General features: G+C 46.0%; 5 protein-coding genes across 5 annotated transcripts; 2 read left to right on the forward strand and 3 right to left on the reverse strand.

Annotated features, from left to right (window-relative positions):
* Positions 1–385: 385 nt before the first annotated feature.
* V8C40DRAFT_275621 (glycosyltransferase family 8 protein) lies at positions 386–1,475 on the forward strand (the record flags this gene model as incomplete). The annotated part of the gene is made up of 3 exons (XM_083220746.1): positions 386–541; positions 602–682; positions 735–1,475. 3 exons carry the CDS (start codon positions 386–388, stop codon positions 1,473–1,475), a joined length of 978 nt encoding a protein of 325 aa, XP_083072342.1.
* A 121-nt stretch (positions 1,476–1,596) lies between these two features.
* On the reverse strand, positions 1,597–3,968 carry V8C40DRAFT_248544 (sugar transporter). Its single transcript, XM_083216569.1, has 5 exons — positions 3,517–3,968; positions 2,926–3,407; positions 2,525–2,859; positions 2,081–2,472; positions 1,597–2,026 (listed from the first exon to the last, which is right to left on the reverse strand). The coding sequence occupies exons 1-5, from the start codon at positions 3,781–3,783 to the stop codon at positions 1,838–1,840; spliced, it is 1,665 nt and encodes a 554-aa protein (XP_083072343.1). The 5' UTR covers positions 3,784–3,968; the 3' UTR covers positions 1,597–1,837.
* Positions 3,969–5,501: 1,533 nt separating this feature from the next.
* On the reverse strand, positions 5,502–7,378 carry V8C40DRAFT_267166 (Alpha/Beta hydrolase protein; the record flags this gene model as incomplete). The annotated part of the gene is made up of 2 exons (XM_083219825.1): positions 5,502–6,029; positions 6,110–7,378. 2 exons carry the CDS (start codon positions 7,376–7,378, stop codon positions 5,502–5,504), a joined length of 1,797 nt encoding a protein of 598 aa, XP_083072344.1.
* A 1,021-nt stretch (positions 7,379–8,399) lies between these two features.
* Positions 8,400–10,504, forward strand: V8C40DRAFT_280293 (flavin-containing monooxygenase; the record flags this gene model as incomplete). The annotated part of the gene is made up of 8 exons (XM_083221382.1): positions 8,400–8,650; positions 8,766–8,894; positions 8,937–9,023; positions 9,085–9,153; positions 9,214–9,468; positions 9,529–10,062; positions 10,128–10,291; positions 10,353–10,504. The coding sequence occupies 8 exons, from the start codon at positions 8,400–8,402 to the stop codon at positions 10,502–10,504; spliced, it is 1,641 nt and encodes a 546-aa protein (XP_083072345.1).
* Positions 10,505–11,031: 527 nt separating this feature from the next.
* On the reverse strand, positions 11,032–12,867 carry V8C40DRAFT_267168 (fungal specific transcription factor domain-containing protein; the record flags this gene model as incomplete). Its single annotated transcript, XM_083219826.1, has 2 exons — positions 11,032–12,628; positions 12,740–12,867. The coding sequence occupies 2 exons, from the start codon at positions 12,865–12,867 to the stop codon at positions 11,032–11,034; spliced, it is 1,725 nt and encodes a 574-aa protein (XP_083072346.1).
* Between the last annotated feature and the right edge of the window lie 757 nt (positions 12,868–13,624).

Here is a 13,624-nt window from a genome sequence, read left to right on the forward strand (position 1 = left end):
TCCATAAAAAGGGAAGCTAGCCTTAGAGAGGCTATATTGGTGTTTTCATTACGGAGCACATAGCTTTCTTGCGTATCGCATTGGCATTAGCGCCATCTAGTAGCCCTATGCAAACAGAGTACGCGTCATCTCCTCCATGGAATATTTTTTCTTGCTAAAAATAGTATTGTAATTGATTGGGGAGTTCTGGTTTGTTGAAATAATAGTTCCATAACAAACAAATTCGTTATACTTCTCTTGACTTGTCTCTGAATTCCCGCCTCCTTTTCGTCATCTCAGCTCTTACAAGAGCGAGTTTGATACAGTGTTTTGAGTCATCATGTTGCTATCTTCCAGGAGAATAACAGTTGCTCTGTGTACTGTTGCTATCTTCATCACTCTTACAATGTACAAAGTCGTTCAGAAGGACTCTGTCTCTAATTCCCTCAGCTTCCTTCACTCGAGTTTATCCCTCAACCACACGAGTTTACCAAAAGGCAAAGGGTCTCCACGGTTCGCATATGCACAATACGCTACTGATATAAACTACCTATGCAACACTGTACGATGAAATCCGCCTTAAGACACAGTCGGGACTGTTCTTTAATGAGGCTTATTGTAGATTATCAACTTCAACCGCCTGAAGCGTTCCGGTACCAAACATGACATGGTGCTGATATTCCCAAAGGAATGGGACCATGAGGTGAGATACCTTATCTTAGTCAAGAGACCTGCCTTCTAACTAGTTACTCTAGAGTGCCAATACGCGTGAGGCTAAGGCCATCAAAAATCTTCGAGCTGGCGATCTTAATATCGTTTTCCGTCCCTTTGACATTCTCTCTACAGACAAGGGAGACTCGACCTGGCACGATAGCCTTACCAAATTCCACGCCTTTGCCTTGATCGATTACACGAGAATTCTAGCCTTCGACTCCGACTCGCTCGTCTTGAATAACATGGACTTCTTATTTCTTGCGCCAGACTCGCCGGTGGCTATGCCGCGCGCATACTGGCTGACCGATCGTGAGCATGCGAAGCAGATCCTAGGGTCACACATCATGCTCATCGAGCCTAATACACATCGATACAAAAGAATAATCAACGAGGCTATGCGGAGTGGGGAGTTCGATATGGACGTTTTGAATGAATTATTTAAAGACTCAGCCATGATTCTCCCTCATCGACGCCTTGCGTTGTTAACCGGTGAGTTCCGAGCCAAGGATCACTCTAAATATCTTGCTCCAGATGAAGAAGAGGAATGGAACGCCATGGTAGAGGCAAGTAGGGCATATCTTGTGCATTTCAGCGACTGGCCCCTGCCAAAGCCATGGAAATCCCATACTGAGGCTCAATGGCAGGCAGCCTTGCCGGAGTGTCCAGATGACGATATTGAGAAGCCAGACCAGTCAAGGTGTGCCGACAGGTTGGTGTGGACCAGATTTTATACTGACTATGACAACGATAAGAGAGTTTACTGTGGTTTAAACAGTATATAATTCGTTATAACTAAGAAGCGAGTGCATATTAGCGTTGTGTAAGGCTAACAATGATATAGAGAAGTATGTTTAGTCTTTCCTATTTTGGACTTACGGATGTAACACCAATGTATACTTCAAATGCAATACTTATATAGCTTAAATTGGATTTTAATTTAGATAGGTACGAATGGTAACGAGATTACTAGTAACTAATATATACGTAATTCACTGAAGAGCGAATTACAACGCATTTGCATTAATTTACAATGTGGAGCAATTGTAACTGTATTGTATACTTCACTCTTCACCCATTGGCATTAATTATCGTGTTTAGTAATATTATGCCCCTTCTCTGTTAACTACCTATGTTACGTCTCTATCTACTCGTCTTCATCAACATCAATCTGGGTCTCTTTCCATTTCCGAGCCGGAACTTTACGCTTGAACAGGATGTCAATCTCACGGTAGGACCGATGCTTCATCTCTGGCAAGAAGAAGTATGCCAGAATGTAGCAGACTAAACCTGTAGAAGCCCAGACGTAACCGCATCTGCCAGCGAGGTTTCCACCCTGCAACATATTTAGGTTAGTAACTGGAAAGATACGAGTAAACGGAGATCATACCGTTGGGTTAAGCATCCAGCTTGCTAAGAAGATGCAAGGAAATTCGACGATATAGTACGCAGCGCGGCCCACTCCAGTTGTCAGAGGCCTAAGGCGGATGGCCGAAGTCTCACCAATAATAACCCAGGAAGCAGGAGCAGGTCCCAATGTAAAGAGCACAGAGATAATAAGACCCAGCGAGGCTTGTGCTAGAGAGCTCGCATTACTCTTTCCAACAGACCCGGCAACACCAAGGGCGATGAGGAAAATGACATTAATAGCTGAGCCCCAGAGATAGATAGTACGTCGGCCAAGGTACGTGGTGAGAATCCAAGAAAGCATAACAAAAATCATCTGCAAGGCCGAAGTGATAAGACCCATGGCAAAGGCGGTTTTATTGCTCATACCGGCCTCTACAAGTAGATTAGCACATATGACGTTGTAATAATAATGATACTAACTCACGTTCGAAGAAGTACACGGCCTGGTTGGCGATGAGGTTACCCGTGAGATTCTGGGCCGCATACACACCGCACACAATAAGAGTACGATATAGGTCAGTGCCCTTGAAGAGCTCGATGTAGCTGGGTGGCTTAGAGGTGGCCTCAAGCTCAACAACACGACGCATCATAGCGACAGTCTCACCAGTGTTGAGCCTGGACCTCCGTCCAAGGCGCCCAACGGCGTGTTCTGCTTCTTGCAGACGTCCCTTTCGAACCAGCCACCATGGCGACTCGGGAGCTAGGAATATTAGGATGGCAAGCGGGGTGGGAAACATCCATTGAAGGGCGATGGGGAGCCTTTAAATATGTCGCTTTGTGTTAGCCGTTGTGCATGCTTGTAAACGAGATCTCGAGCAGCCGTACTTATAAGAGAGAGCTCCATCAACACCCTGGTAACTGTAGGTGACAGCACCAACAATAATACTGCCAATAGCCCAGAACATCTGCAGCATCTGGGTACAGGGGGCTCGCAGCGGGATAGGCACAATCTCGCTGCAGTATGCCGGCGCATTGGCAATAAAGATGCCCCATGGGATGCCCTCGAGAATTTGGGCCGCGAAGATTACGGGCATTGATTCGGCGTAGTAAAAGGCGAAGATGAAGACGTTCAAGAGCATGAGACCGGTTAGGGTTGCGTAGCGGTATCCGAGCCAGCTTGTAAGGTAGCCCGCGAGACATACGCCAATAAGGGCGCCGAGCTGTCCAGACACTGAAAGTGCAGACTGCCACTTGGTGACGATGACATTGTTCTCTGGGATATCATCGACGGGCTGGCCGTACTTTGCTCTGAATGCACCTAGAGCGAGGAAGTTGTTGCAGAGAAAGACATCGTACGACTCCATGATCTGTGAGAATGGTGTAGTCAGCACACATGTAGCTTTGAATCGCGACGCTGAGGGAAATTCTCGATATCGAGCAAGAAGGTATATAGTTGTATCAAGGCAAAAACCTTACAATAGTGAAAGACATAACAAACGCCCAAAAGGAAGCCATGGGATACGCGCGAACGGCCTCGAGAACCGTCATATTATGCTCCGCGTTCTCTGCCTCGATGGCATCCGCCTTATAATCGGCGACTTTCGCATTTTCGTCGAATTGAGCGTCCGCCTTCTCGTCAATGTGGCTCCCGACAGCATTCTCTACCTGCACCTCCTTCTCCGTGTCCAAAGCGCCATCATGCGCCTTGGATTCCGCCGGCTTAGGCTCGACGGGATCACTCATGTTGGGCTGGTACTTGCTGCTGTTATTTCCGGGTGAATAGCATGTAGAGAACAGAGAAGAAGAGAAACAGAGCAAGGATAGAGAAGCAGAACAGAAGAAATTCCACCGCCAGCTCTCAGCTTTTATTTATGCCATCGTGTTATTCTTATTGTAGTTCTACTCGACATCGGTAAGGGGGGGAAGACGGTCCGAGCGCATATTTAGCGGGTTAAGTTACACCGAGTGGCGTCTCCCAATCTAGTAAATGAGGAATGATGAGCGTGGGGAAACGGGCACTTTGCAGTAGTCGTGGGGAGGGAAATACAAGGACTGTCATTTTCCGACCCAATAAGCGCCAAAGGCTGGTACTCGACAACTGCAGTAGTAGATCAGCCTAGGCCAGCTTGTTTTGCGCCCCAATGAACAGCCTGCGTCGTAATAGCCGATAGCCACACCACTGGATGCAAGCTTATTGTCCTAGAAGCGAGCCAATGCCGAGCCAAGCTACGGTGACCCCCCTGGCCCGCGAAGGAACAGACTCAACAGAACGATCTGGAAGCTAACCCCGCATTGTGCTAATGTTCCGATATCCGTTGCTCGTGAGCTCTCCAATGTCAAGTGATACGAGCTGGTTGATCCAAATAGTACTGGACGTACGCAGCCTCAGTTCGCCGAAGAGCACGTTTCTGTTATTCGTAGAGCACCAGATTCGCTCTTCCAGATTGAGCTACTATGGGAGGAAGAGTGAGTGATTGCAGACGGAGTTGGGAGCGGTGAAGCTCATCCATCATCCATGAAGATGACGGCATGAACGAGAGCCGCGATCCTTACGAGTCATTAGTTTAAGTCTGGGGAGCTGAATGGATTGCTACCAAACTTCCAATATAAAGTGATTTGGTGGTTTGACGCTTCTTTATTGCCTCTCTGAACTGCATCTGAATAAGCCAGTAGCACCGCAAATGCAGAGCAGGATCTGTTAGGGCTCCATTCGTGCGTTTTGTCCAGTGGCTCGCTAGTTACTAGAATTAGCCGGTCGACTTGGCTTAGTGTTCTGTATAGTCCGAAAATAAAGGCTAGGTCGCTACTGTTTGTACGTCATATGCCTCATGTGCTCCGAAGCCTTAGGTCGCAAAGCAGTCGCAGACTATTATGGATGTCTGAGTTCTATCTAAATTTCCTGACCTTTGAGGGCTTTCTCAGGAGAAGGTGCCCACCAAGACCAAGATATACTGGAATGTGCTAAGTAAGATGGCAATCTGAAGGCTGATCGGAGATGGCCTTGAGTTAAGGTATGGAGGTGTCGGGCGATCACTACTATAGTATTCAACATTAGAAGCTGGTGAAGAAGTATCCCCGCGGTATGGGAGTAGAGATACTTATAATGAGTAAAACTAATAGGACACGTCTACTGGGACCGTAGCGTTATACCTTGTTGTATTAAAACCGGGGCGCATAAGTTATCAGGTACATAGTAAAAGCCCAACCTACTATTCGGGTTATTACTAATCTTGGTAATCAGAGTGTGACTGTTTATTTATTTACTGCTGTATTTGTTCATTTGATCTTGCCATTTGATCACCAATTCCTGAGCAACTTGTATATCTCCTCGTAGGTTAAGCCTACACATGCAGCTATTGTTGGTCTTCAGCCAAGTCAGATCGAAGTCAGTGCACAAAGAAGCTGCGTTAATTGATGTATCTTGACTAGAAGCTTGCAGGGCTGGCCCAAAGACCTGCTATCTAAATAAACGGCAGGATTAATTGGGAGTCGTATTTCCCACCACTGTAGATTGTATGATTACCAACATTCTCGTTGTTATCATATGCCGGCTTTATCCTGTCTGTATCAGGATAGCACATATCATACCCTGCCACACGCAGCATAATACCCTCACCCGGAGCAAATACCATACCCATCGGCCACAGAGTAATTTCCAAATCCACGATTTTACCCATAGGAATAGGTTCCCGCCTATCATGTTTGTAGACTACCTCTTGTTCTGTTGATAGCTCCATATCCTTAGTAACTCGGTGTGAAGCGCGAAGGAAACCTTGAGGTCCAAGGCACTTTGCGATGTTATCATTTCTAACTTCAGAGACTGGTACAGGACAGGGGTAGTTGAGATGTTCGAGTAATCTGCCGTCTGTTGAGATCTTGCGGATCTGAACTGCGACGTCAAGGTCATCGTGTTCCTTGCACGATATCCAGAGCTTGACCTTTGCATAACCAGCAATTTCTGTCTGTTGCTGAAAATGAATGGTAAAATTCTATCCGGAGTTAGTGATTTAGATCCAGTATGACAATGAATTGGACAGAGAAGATAGAATGGAATCTAAGAATTACTTACCGAGCTATCCGTGAGACCTTCGGCAAGGTGCGTGGTTGACCCCTCTATGGCTGGCTTCTCCCATACGAGCTGCTTTAATGTGGAATCAAGATATAATGTCTTGAGCTGCTGTCGAGTCAAGGGCCACTCCTGCTCTGGCCGTTCTTCGATGGACTTGGTGAGACTACCGTCTGCTTCGAATCCAAGAAGAGATAAGCGAACAGGAGGAGTATCCGTTTCCCAACCATTTTGGATACCTTTCAGGAATCGGTCGTAGAATTTTTTGAGATCTGCATTTGCTTCTGGCCGATATAAGTCATACCATTCTTGATAACGATGGACTCGAAGCCACTTTTCTGACGTCTTGGCCGTGCGGAAAGTATGGAAAGATCCACGAGTATGGAGTTGGGAGGAGAAAGAGGCCAGCAAGTAAATTGGAACGTTGATGTTCTCTGTATGTATGTACTTGCTTTCCCAGTAATCATCGAAAAAGGGCCGTTTGGCAAACATCTCTGGCATATTCTCCACCGAATTTGCACCAGCAAAGCCCGACAAGAGAAATCTGTGCAGGCCAGGGTTATGTTTTCTCCCCCCTCGACCCAGGGTGTCTCGATATACGTCGTGTCGACCTTCCCAAGGGGCCAGCGCCTTCAGTGCTGGGTGCTCATGACGCGACGCGAAGTTGATCTGCGAGATAGCTAACCACGAGTTGCCAGCCATTCCTACCGAACCGCTGCACCACGACTGCTTAGAAATATAGTCGATGGTATCATAAACATCTTCAGCTTCCTGCGGGCCGTAGAAGACCACGTCACCTTCAGACTTCCCTGCACCTCTGGCATCAACATTGATTATGGCGTATCCATACTGCATCCAAGTCGCAGGGTCAGGGCCCTCAAACTTTTCATATCCGGACGTATCCTCAAGCTTAAGGCCAATACGATGGGGTCCCATGATGTCGTAGTTGGGTACACCAGTACCTGTCTTGCCATATGGGCTAAACGCGAGGATAGCAGGGACTTTTTCATCCACGTCCGTATTTGCCGGGCGGAAGATGTCGGCGTAAATCTTAATGCCATCGCGCATAGGCACAGCCACGTCCCTTTCCATAATTGTGTCAATGGAGAACGGGAGTCGGCCAGACCAACGAGTATGACCCTTTTCTAGCAGGACTTTTTTGTTGGGCTCAAAACCATGCCAAGTGTAGATAGGGTGTTCCTCCGGAGAAGGCAATTTCTTCCATAGCAGATCAGGGAACTGCTCACGAAGTTTTTCAGAAGTTGTGGCCATGATGGCTATTTTATTGATAATAGAAGTGATAAAAAGCTTGATTGATATGGATTGGAAGGTAAATGATGCTGGTTGTGGATGATTCGGATGGAACAACATGTTACAATTTATACAACAACTGAATGACTATTTGTTAGCCAGAGGCCGACTTCAAGGGTGCGCTGAATCTTCGGGGTCCATCATTAGAAGCTAGCAATGGCATACCTGTACGATCTTGTGCCTTACAATTTTCTGCCGCAAGAGTGGCTCTAAGGGAGGCCAAATCCGGCCAACGGATAATGCAAGCCACAAAATTGATCCGCGATGATATTGCACCGCGGCGCGCAGACTCTGATCCGAATTGTAGCGCAATTCCATATGCTTTAATGTTCAGTATATAACTAAGCTATAAATGTTTAATACACCGGCGCGCGTACACTCTGATGCGAATTGTCGCGTAGTTCCATGATTGAGCAATCAAGGGTTAATATTATTGCTTTTCACGCGATATAGACTAGATCTTCTGGTAAGAAACAGACTTTGTACGTAGAGCCGTATATTTGTTCTAGTACTACCTATACGGAAACAAATGCTGTTTTATTGATAGAATTCAAATTGTGAGTAATAACTTGACGTTATACAGCTACATTTTGCTCATTGCGTGCTGTCCTTCGTTCTCGAAGCAGAGATAATGGTTGATCTCCATCAGCCAGCAATAATGTATTAATGCACGAAGTCGTGCGTGCGCCAGTTGTCTTGTAAATACCCCGCGACATCCCCGCGATGCCCCGGAATGCCCCGCCATACCCCATATTCACAGCCGTGGCGTGGCGTGTTCTGGTTTATTTGAGAAGTATCAAAATCGTCCGAAAAGATCTCGAACATGATATCGTGACTATAGCATATAAGAAGGTGATAACGTCCACCTTGAAAAACAGAATCTACCGTAGCAATCACTTAGCTTTACAATCCAAGTCATCTATCTACTTTTATCTCAGTGCGAGTTTCACTATTACTTCTCCTGTCTTAAGAAAATCTTCAAATGGAGAACAACAACTCTTATTTTTCACCAGAGAAGAAACCTTCAAACTGGGTCCCTCTCTTGAATGAGCCCTCGAGACAGGAACGTAAACTTCGCGTTGTATGCATCGGTGGCGGTTGGTCTGGAATAACCTTGGCTCACAAGCTCACGCACGAACTAAAATGGAACCACTTCATTGATCTCCAGATTTACGAGAAAAACCCTGATCTTGGTGGTACATGGTATGAGAACCGGTACCCTGGGGCGGCTTGGTGAGTAACTCGATCCAGCATCTATGACACCGGAGCTGACTCTGATCTATAGTGATGTTCCTGCGCGTACGTCCTTTTCATATTCTTTTTGATCGATAATGAAGCTTATCGCGAGTTTATTAGACATTTATGTGTTCCCGTTTGAACCTAACCCCAACTGGACTACCTTCTACGCCAACAGCCCTGAAATCTGGCAGTATATGAAGGATACTGCTAAGAAATGGGATCTTGAGCGCCACATGCTGTTCAATTCTAAAGTTATCGATTCCATTTGGGATGAGAGCAGTGGTAAATGGCAGCTAAAGGTTGACCACCAAGGGGACATCATCGATGATGAATGTGACATTCTGGTGAATGCAACTGGCTTCCTCCAGTAAGTCGTATTTCCATTTTTACAGATCTTACAGGGCAACCCTCATTCTAACTTCCTTTAGCAAGTGGTCTTGGCCCAATATTGAAGGCCTACACAGCTTCAAGGGTAAACTTGTTCATACAGCAGCTTGGTAAGTACAGCGAACATGAAACATAGCAGATTTGGGATATAGTATTCACGAGTATTTCAGGGATCAATCGCTGGATTGGGCCGGTCAAAGAATGGCACTCATTGGTAACGGATCATCCGCTATTCAAGTTTTGCCACAAGTCCAGAAGACCTCCAAAAAGGTCACAACATACGTCCGCAGCCCTACCTGGATTGCGGCGAATTTCCTCAATCAGTTTTCCGAAGATGGTAGCAAAGTTTTCACCGAAGACCAGAGAAAGGAGTTTAGAGAGAATCCAGAGAAGTTATTCCAACTGCGCAAGAAGTTGGAGCATGGGTATGCACATGATCCTTCAAGATGGCTTTTTTTTAACCACATTAACACTTATTGTAATAGGTTTAACGAGCTTTTCAAGGCTATGGTCATTGGTAGACCCGAGCAACAGGAGCTTGATCGTGAGCATAATGAGATTATGCGCCAGCGCCTTCGCCAAAACCCCGAGTTGATTGATCGGTTGATCCCTAGGTTCACAGCGGGATGCCGCCGCCTCACTCCAGGCGATGGTTATCTGGAAGCTCTGCAAGAAGACAATGTCAAGACCATTTGGAATCCCATAATCAGAGTAACGGAGAAAGGCATTCTGACAGTTGAAGGCGAAGAAGAATTCGACATCATTGTTACTGCTACTGGCTTTGATGTGAGTTACAAGCCCAACTGGAACCTTGTGGGACGCAATGGCGCTACGCTAAGTAAACTCTGGGCGAATGATCCTCTGAGCTATCTTGGGATTGCCGCTCCAGAGCACCCTAACTACTTCATTTTCGCGGGCCCTAACACTCCGGTTGCACACGGCGTATTCCCTGGCTCTTGTGATGCCATGGCTACTTATATCCTGAAGTGGTGCCGCAAGATCGCGTCAGAAGACATCAAGTAAGTTTCAAGGTCCCCCGTGTGAACTTACAAGGAATCGGGGTTGCTGATAGCATATAAAATAGATCTGTGTGTGTGTTGCCTGAGGTGGTGAATGATTTAGATGTATGGTCACAAGAGATGCTGTCTCAAACTGTATGGGCTGCTCCATGCCGTAGCTGGTATAAAAATGGAAGAACCGACGGCCGAATTACTGCTCTACATGCTGGCAGTGTTATCCACTACAGAGGTTAGATACAACCCCTTCAAAACATTGTCTTGTTAATAAGAAAGCTAACTAGTCTTATTAGAACTGCTCGGGGAGATTCGAGGTGAAGATTTTCAGATCGAATATCGTTCGCCGAACAGATTCCGCTTCCTTGGAAACGGATTCACGAAGAAAGATATGAATGGCGATGATCTCGGCTACTATCTTCAAGGTCCTGTCGCCGTAAGTAAATAGAGATTCTTAGCAACCAGTGGCAATACGTTTTGACTATAGGCCTTATCTGATATTGAAAGTCTGCATGTATTTATATAGTTAATTTTTGTTTCACCACATCAAGGCCAATTCAGTTGATGGACGATGGCTCTATAATGTCTCCTCGCTTGTCCAAGATGTGCCCACCAACCAACAGTTCACATGACAAAATCTCAATGAGGCTTAGTAGTAGATTCCGAAGCACTGTGGCGGCAAATACTACACAGTTTTCTGTTAGAGGGCAGGCTCGCAATTTCACTAACTAGCATCACAATATTGTGCGTACATTTAGTAGCGTCTACTTTGAAGAGCCACTTCATATAGGGCGGCTTGTTGAAAGGAATAGACAATACCGAATGTAGAGCTGTTATGTTTCAGCATTTCAAATGTTATCATCTAAATCACGTCACGAAACCTTAGTTCCTTCTAGGAGCACCTAACGGTACCTTATCAGCATTTATTGAATTAAATAATCTATCTACTACTAATAAAGTAAATCTGCCTTTTTTTTATGAATCGTATGTGTCGTAAGGTAAAAACTGTTCAATACCAGCAAAAAAGTCCATATAGTCTATGGAAACATGTGGTTCGATGCTACCATCAAGAAGCGGCATGAAAGACAGCACATTCGAATTCATTGAAGGGTCTGTTATGGAATCGGAGACATTCGACGAATCGGTAACAGGTGCTTCTTGGTGGGAGGCCATCATTCCCGATGTCATGAACCCAGTCAAGTCTATCGGGCTTCTATCATTGCCTTGTCTCGCAGCTAAGCCTTTCAACAAGGCCTCAACTCTGGTCAATCTACGCTTCAGAATATCCATACCGCACCAGAAGATGATAGATCGATCCATATTGAGGCAGAGAAGCTCGTAATTCGATTCCGCTAGTTGCTTGTTGAAGGACAAAGGCCCAAAGATACGACAGGCAATTTGTGCCGCAGCGGCAATCCATAGCGTGTTGATCATGAAGGGATTGACATATTTGTAGTGCTCACCAGAGCTATTGCGTACCATGGTGATAACATCCTCGGCGGCCTTCATATAGTTCGACCACAATGGATGATTAAAAATCTTGTTTTCATTTCCACTTTTCAGATTATTTGCATCAAATTCGGCCATCCAAGGCGCCTCAGCAGCGATCTGATGGTGATAGATCATGAACTGGACAAGTTGCGTTATGATGTGAATGCAGTATATGTCGTTGTGAAACTGCCGACAGCTGATATCTTGTGGAGACCTTCTAGTCAGGAAATCTAGAGCCTGCCCATGATAGGTAAGGTCAGAGGGAAGGGAGTTAGTCGTGCAGTAAAGACAGTTGGCTAGAATGGTCACATCGGCCATGGTTGTTGTTGAATCGGTATTGAGTTTGTAATCCGATAGAAGCAACTGACAATTGTACACAAAGGAATTGATGACGATGTACCAAGCTTTAGGGCTAAGATTGCCTGACTCCTGCAAATGCTTCCAGCGGAGATTCGGATCCACAGCAAGATAACAACTTTTTTGAGGGCTGTCACTGAACCAGTAGCTGTCAGGAACTGGTAGAAACGTGAAGTTATAGCCCCAGTTGATAGCCATTGGCAGGCGCCTAATGGCACGAGCAAGGACATCCATCTCCCAGATGGCCCACCAAGCTCTTCTTTTCTCTTCAAGTATGGACCAGTGCTCCGTATCGATGCTGTAATTATCCGCATCTGCCTGTTGATTGGATGGAAAATCCACTCGGTGAAGGTCCAGCTCGTATGCTAGTCGGATGCAAACCCCCAGATGTCTCCATGATTTTGACCGGACACTCTGTGTCAACTGGTAAAAGGTTAAGAGAATATAGGCCTGAAGGAGCCATAATGGAGCCACTGCATCGTCAAGTTGTTCAAGAGCTTCATTCAATCGTTTTGAGGCGATGTAAGCGAAATGAGAATGCGGGGGGCATTCGGTAGGGCGAGATGGTGTACTGAAGGAAGAATGAAATCTCGCAGCGAAGGCGAATATCGCGGCTACTAAAGCTTCAGCTCCGGTGGCAGATTGAATGCGAGAGAGAATCTCCTCGATTTTATACGGCTTGAAAAGCGTAAAGGTTGTCATGTTGTTGAAATATGATTCCATCCTGTTGCCATTTGTTAACACGGTAGGATTTATGGTTGGAAGCGCCCTCAATAACCAGGACATGCTTAGAAATGTTCTACGTAATATTATTTGAGATTAGAATGAGGCTTACAGATAGTGGTACAGATCTTTGGAGATCGCCAGGCCCTCACAAACGCGCCCCACAATCGCTTCTGGATTTAGGCCTTCGAAAGAAGTGGCAGGCTCTCGTCGTGGTTGAATCTCGTGTGAAGGATGCATGATCTGGGAAAAAGTTGTCGCACTCGCAGGAGTGTTATGTCCACCATCACTAGTCGCTGTCGGGGGGAACTGTCTTGATGGTGGAAGACTCTGGGAGGATTCTTGAAAAGGCCCTCTGGCTTTAGAAAGAGGCGAACCACTTGCGGGTAAGACATTAATTGAGATGGCGGCATCGGGAGAAGCATCGGGAGAATCACGCGGAGTGGCTTTCCTCGCAGGGCGTCCATTGCGTGCATTGGTGTGCCTACGAGCGTTTTTTTGGGTACTCCCTTTAAAACATCAGATCAGTTTTTTGGGGCGTTTTATTTTTAAAAAAAGACAAAAACATGTAACGGCTGATTAGGGCAAGAGGTTTAGACCGACCAATTTTGGGACCTGGTTTTTTGTGACATGTAGGATATTCGCATATGCCGCTTACCCTATCACAGAGGGAACAGATGGGTAAAGCCCGATTGCTAGAAGAAGAGTTAGGCGTATATTCACGAAGCAAAAGCGATAGCCAGCCCTCAAGATTGTGAGCACTAACCACTTCACTTTTCTCCTGGAGTTTGGGACTGTTAGTAGGCCGATTCTCTATGGTGGGACAAATTCGTAAGCGTACCTTCTGCAGGCATTGCACGAGAATTCGGAAACGGAATGGGTAGCTGCTTCATGCATGATTTTGTGTGGGCGTCTTGATCGATCACGGAACAATTTCCAGAAAACTACAAAAGCAGCAAAGAAGTAGTATGATATCAGCGATGCAGGGTACTGAGGC

Source organism: Trichoderma camerunense (assembly GCF_050948025.1).
Source record: "Trichoderma camerunense strain CBS 138272 chromosome Unknown V8C40scaffold_11, whole genome shotgun sequence".
Lineage (NCBI taxonomy): Eukaryota > Fungi > Ascomycota > Sordariomycetes > Hypocreales > Hypocreaceae > Trichoderma > Trichoderma camerunense.

Excerpts from the sequence above, each read along its gene's own strand:
- V8C40DRAFT_248544 (XM_083216569.1), bottom strand. The coding sequence starts at position 3,783 with ATGAGTGATCCCGTCGAGCCTAAGCCGGCGGAATCCAAGGCGCATGAT. Across the intron at positions 2,473-2,524 it reads GGCCGTGTACTTCTTCGAAC|AGGCCGGTATGAGCAATAAA; the intron begins GTGAGTTAGTAT and ends ATCTACTTGTAG. Across the intron at positions 2,027-2,080 it reads GCTGGATGCTTAACCCAACG|GGTGGAAACCTCGCTGGCAG; the intron begins GTATGATCTCCG and ends AATATGTTGCAG.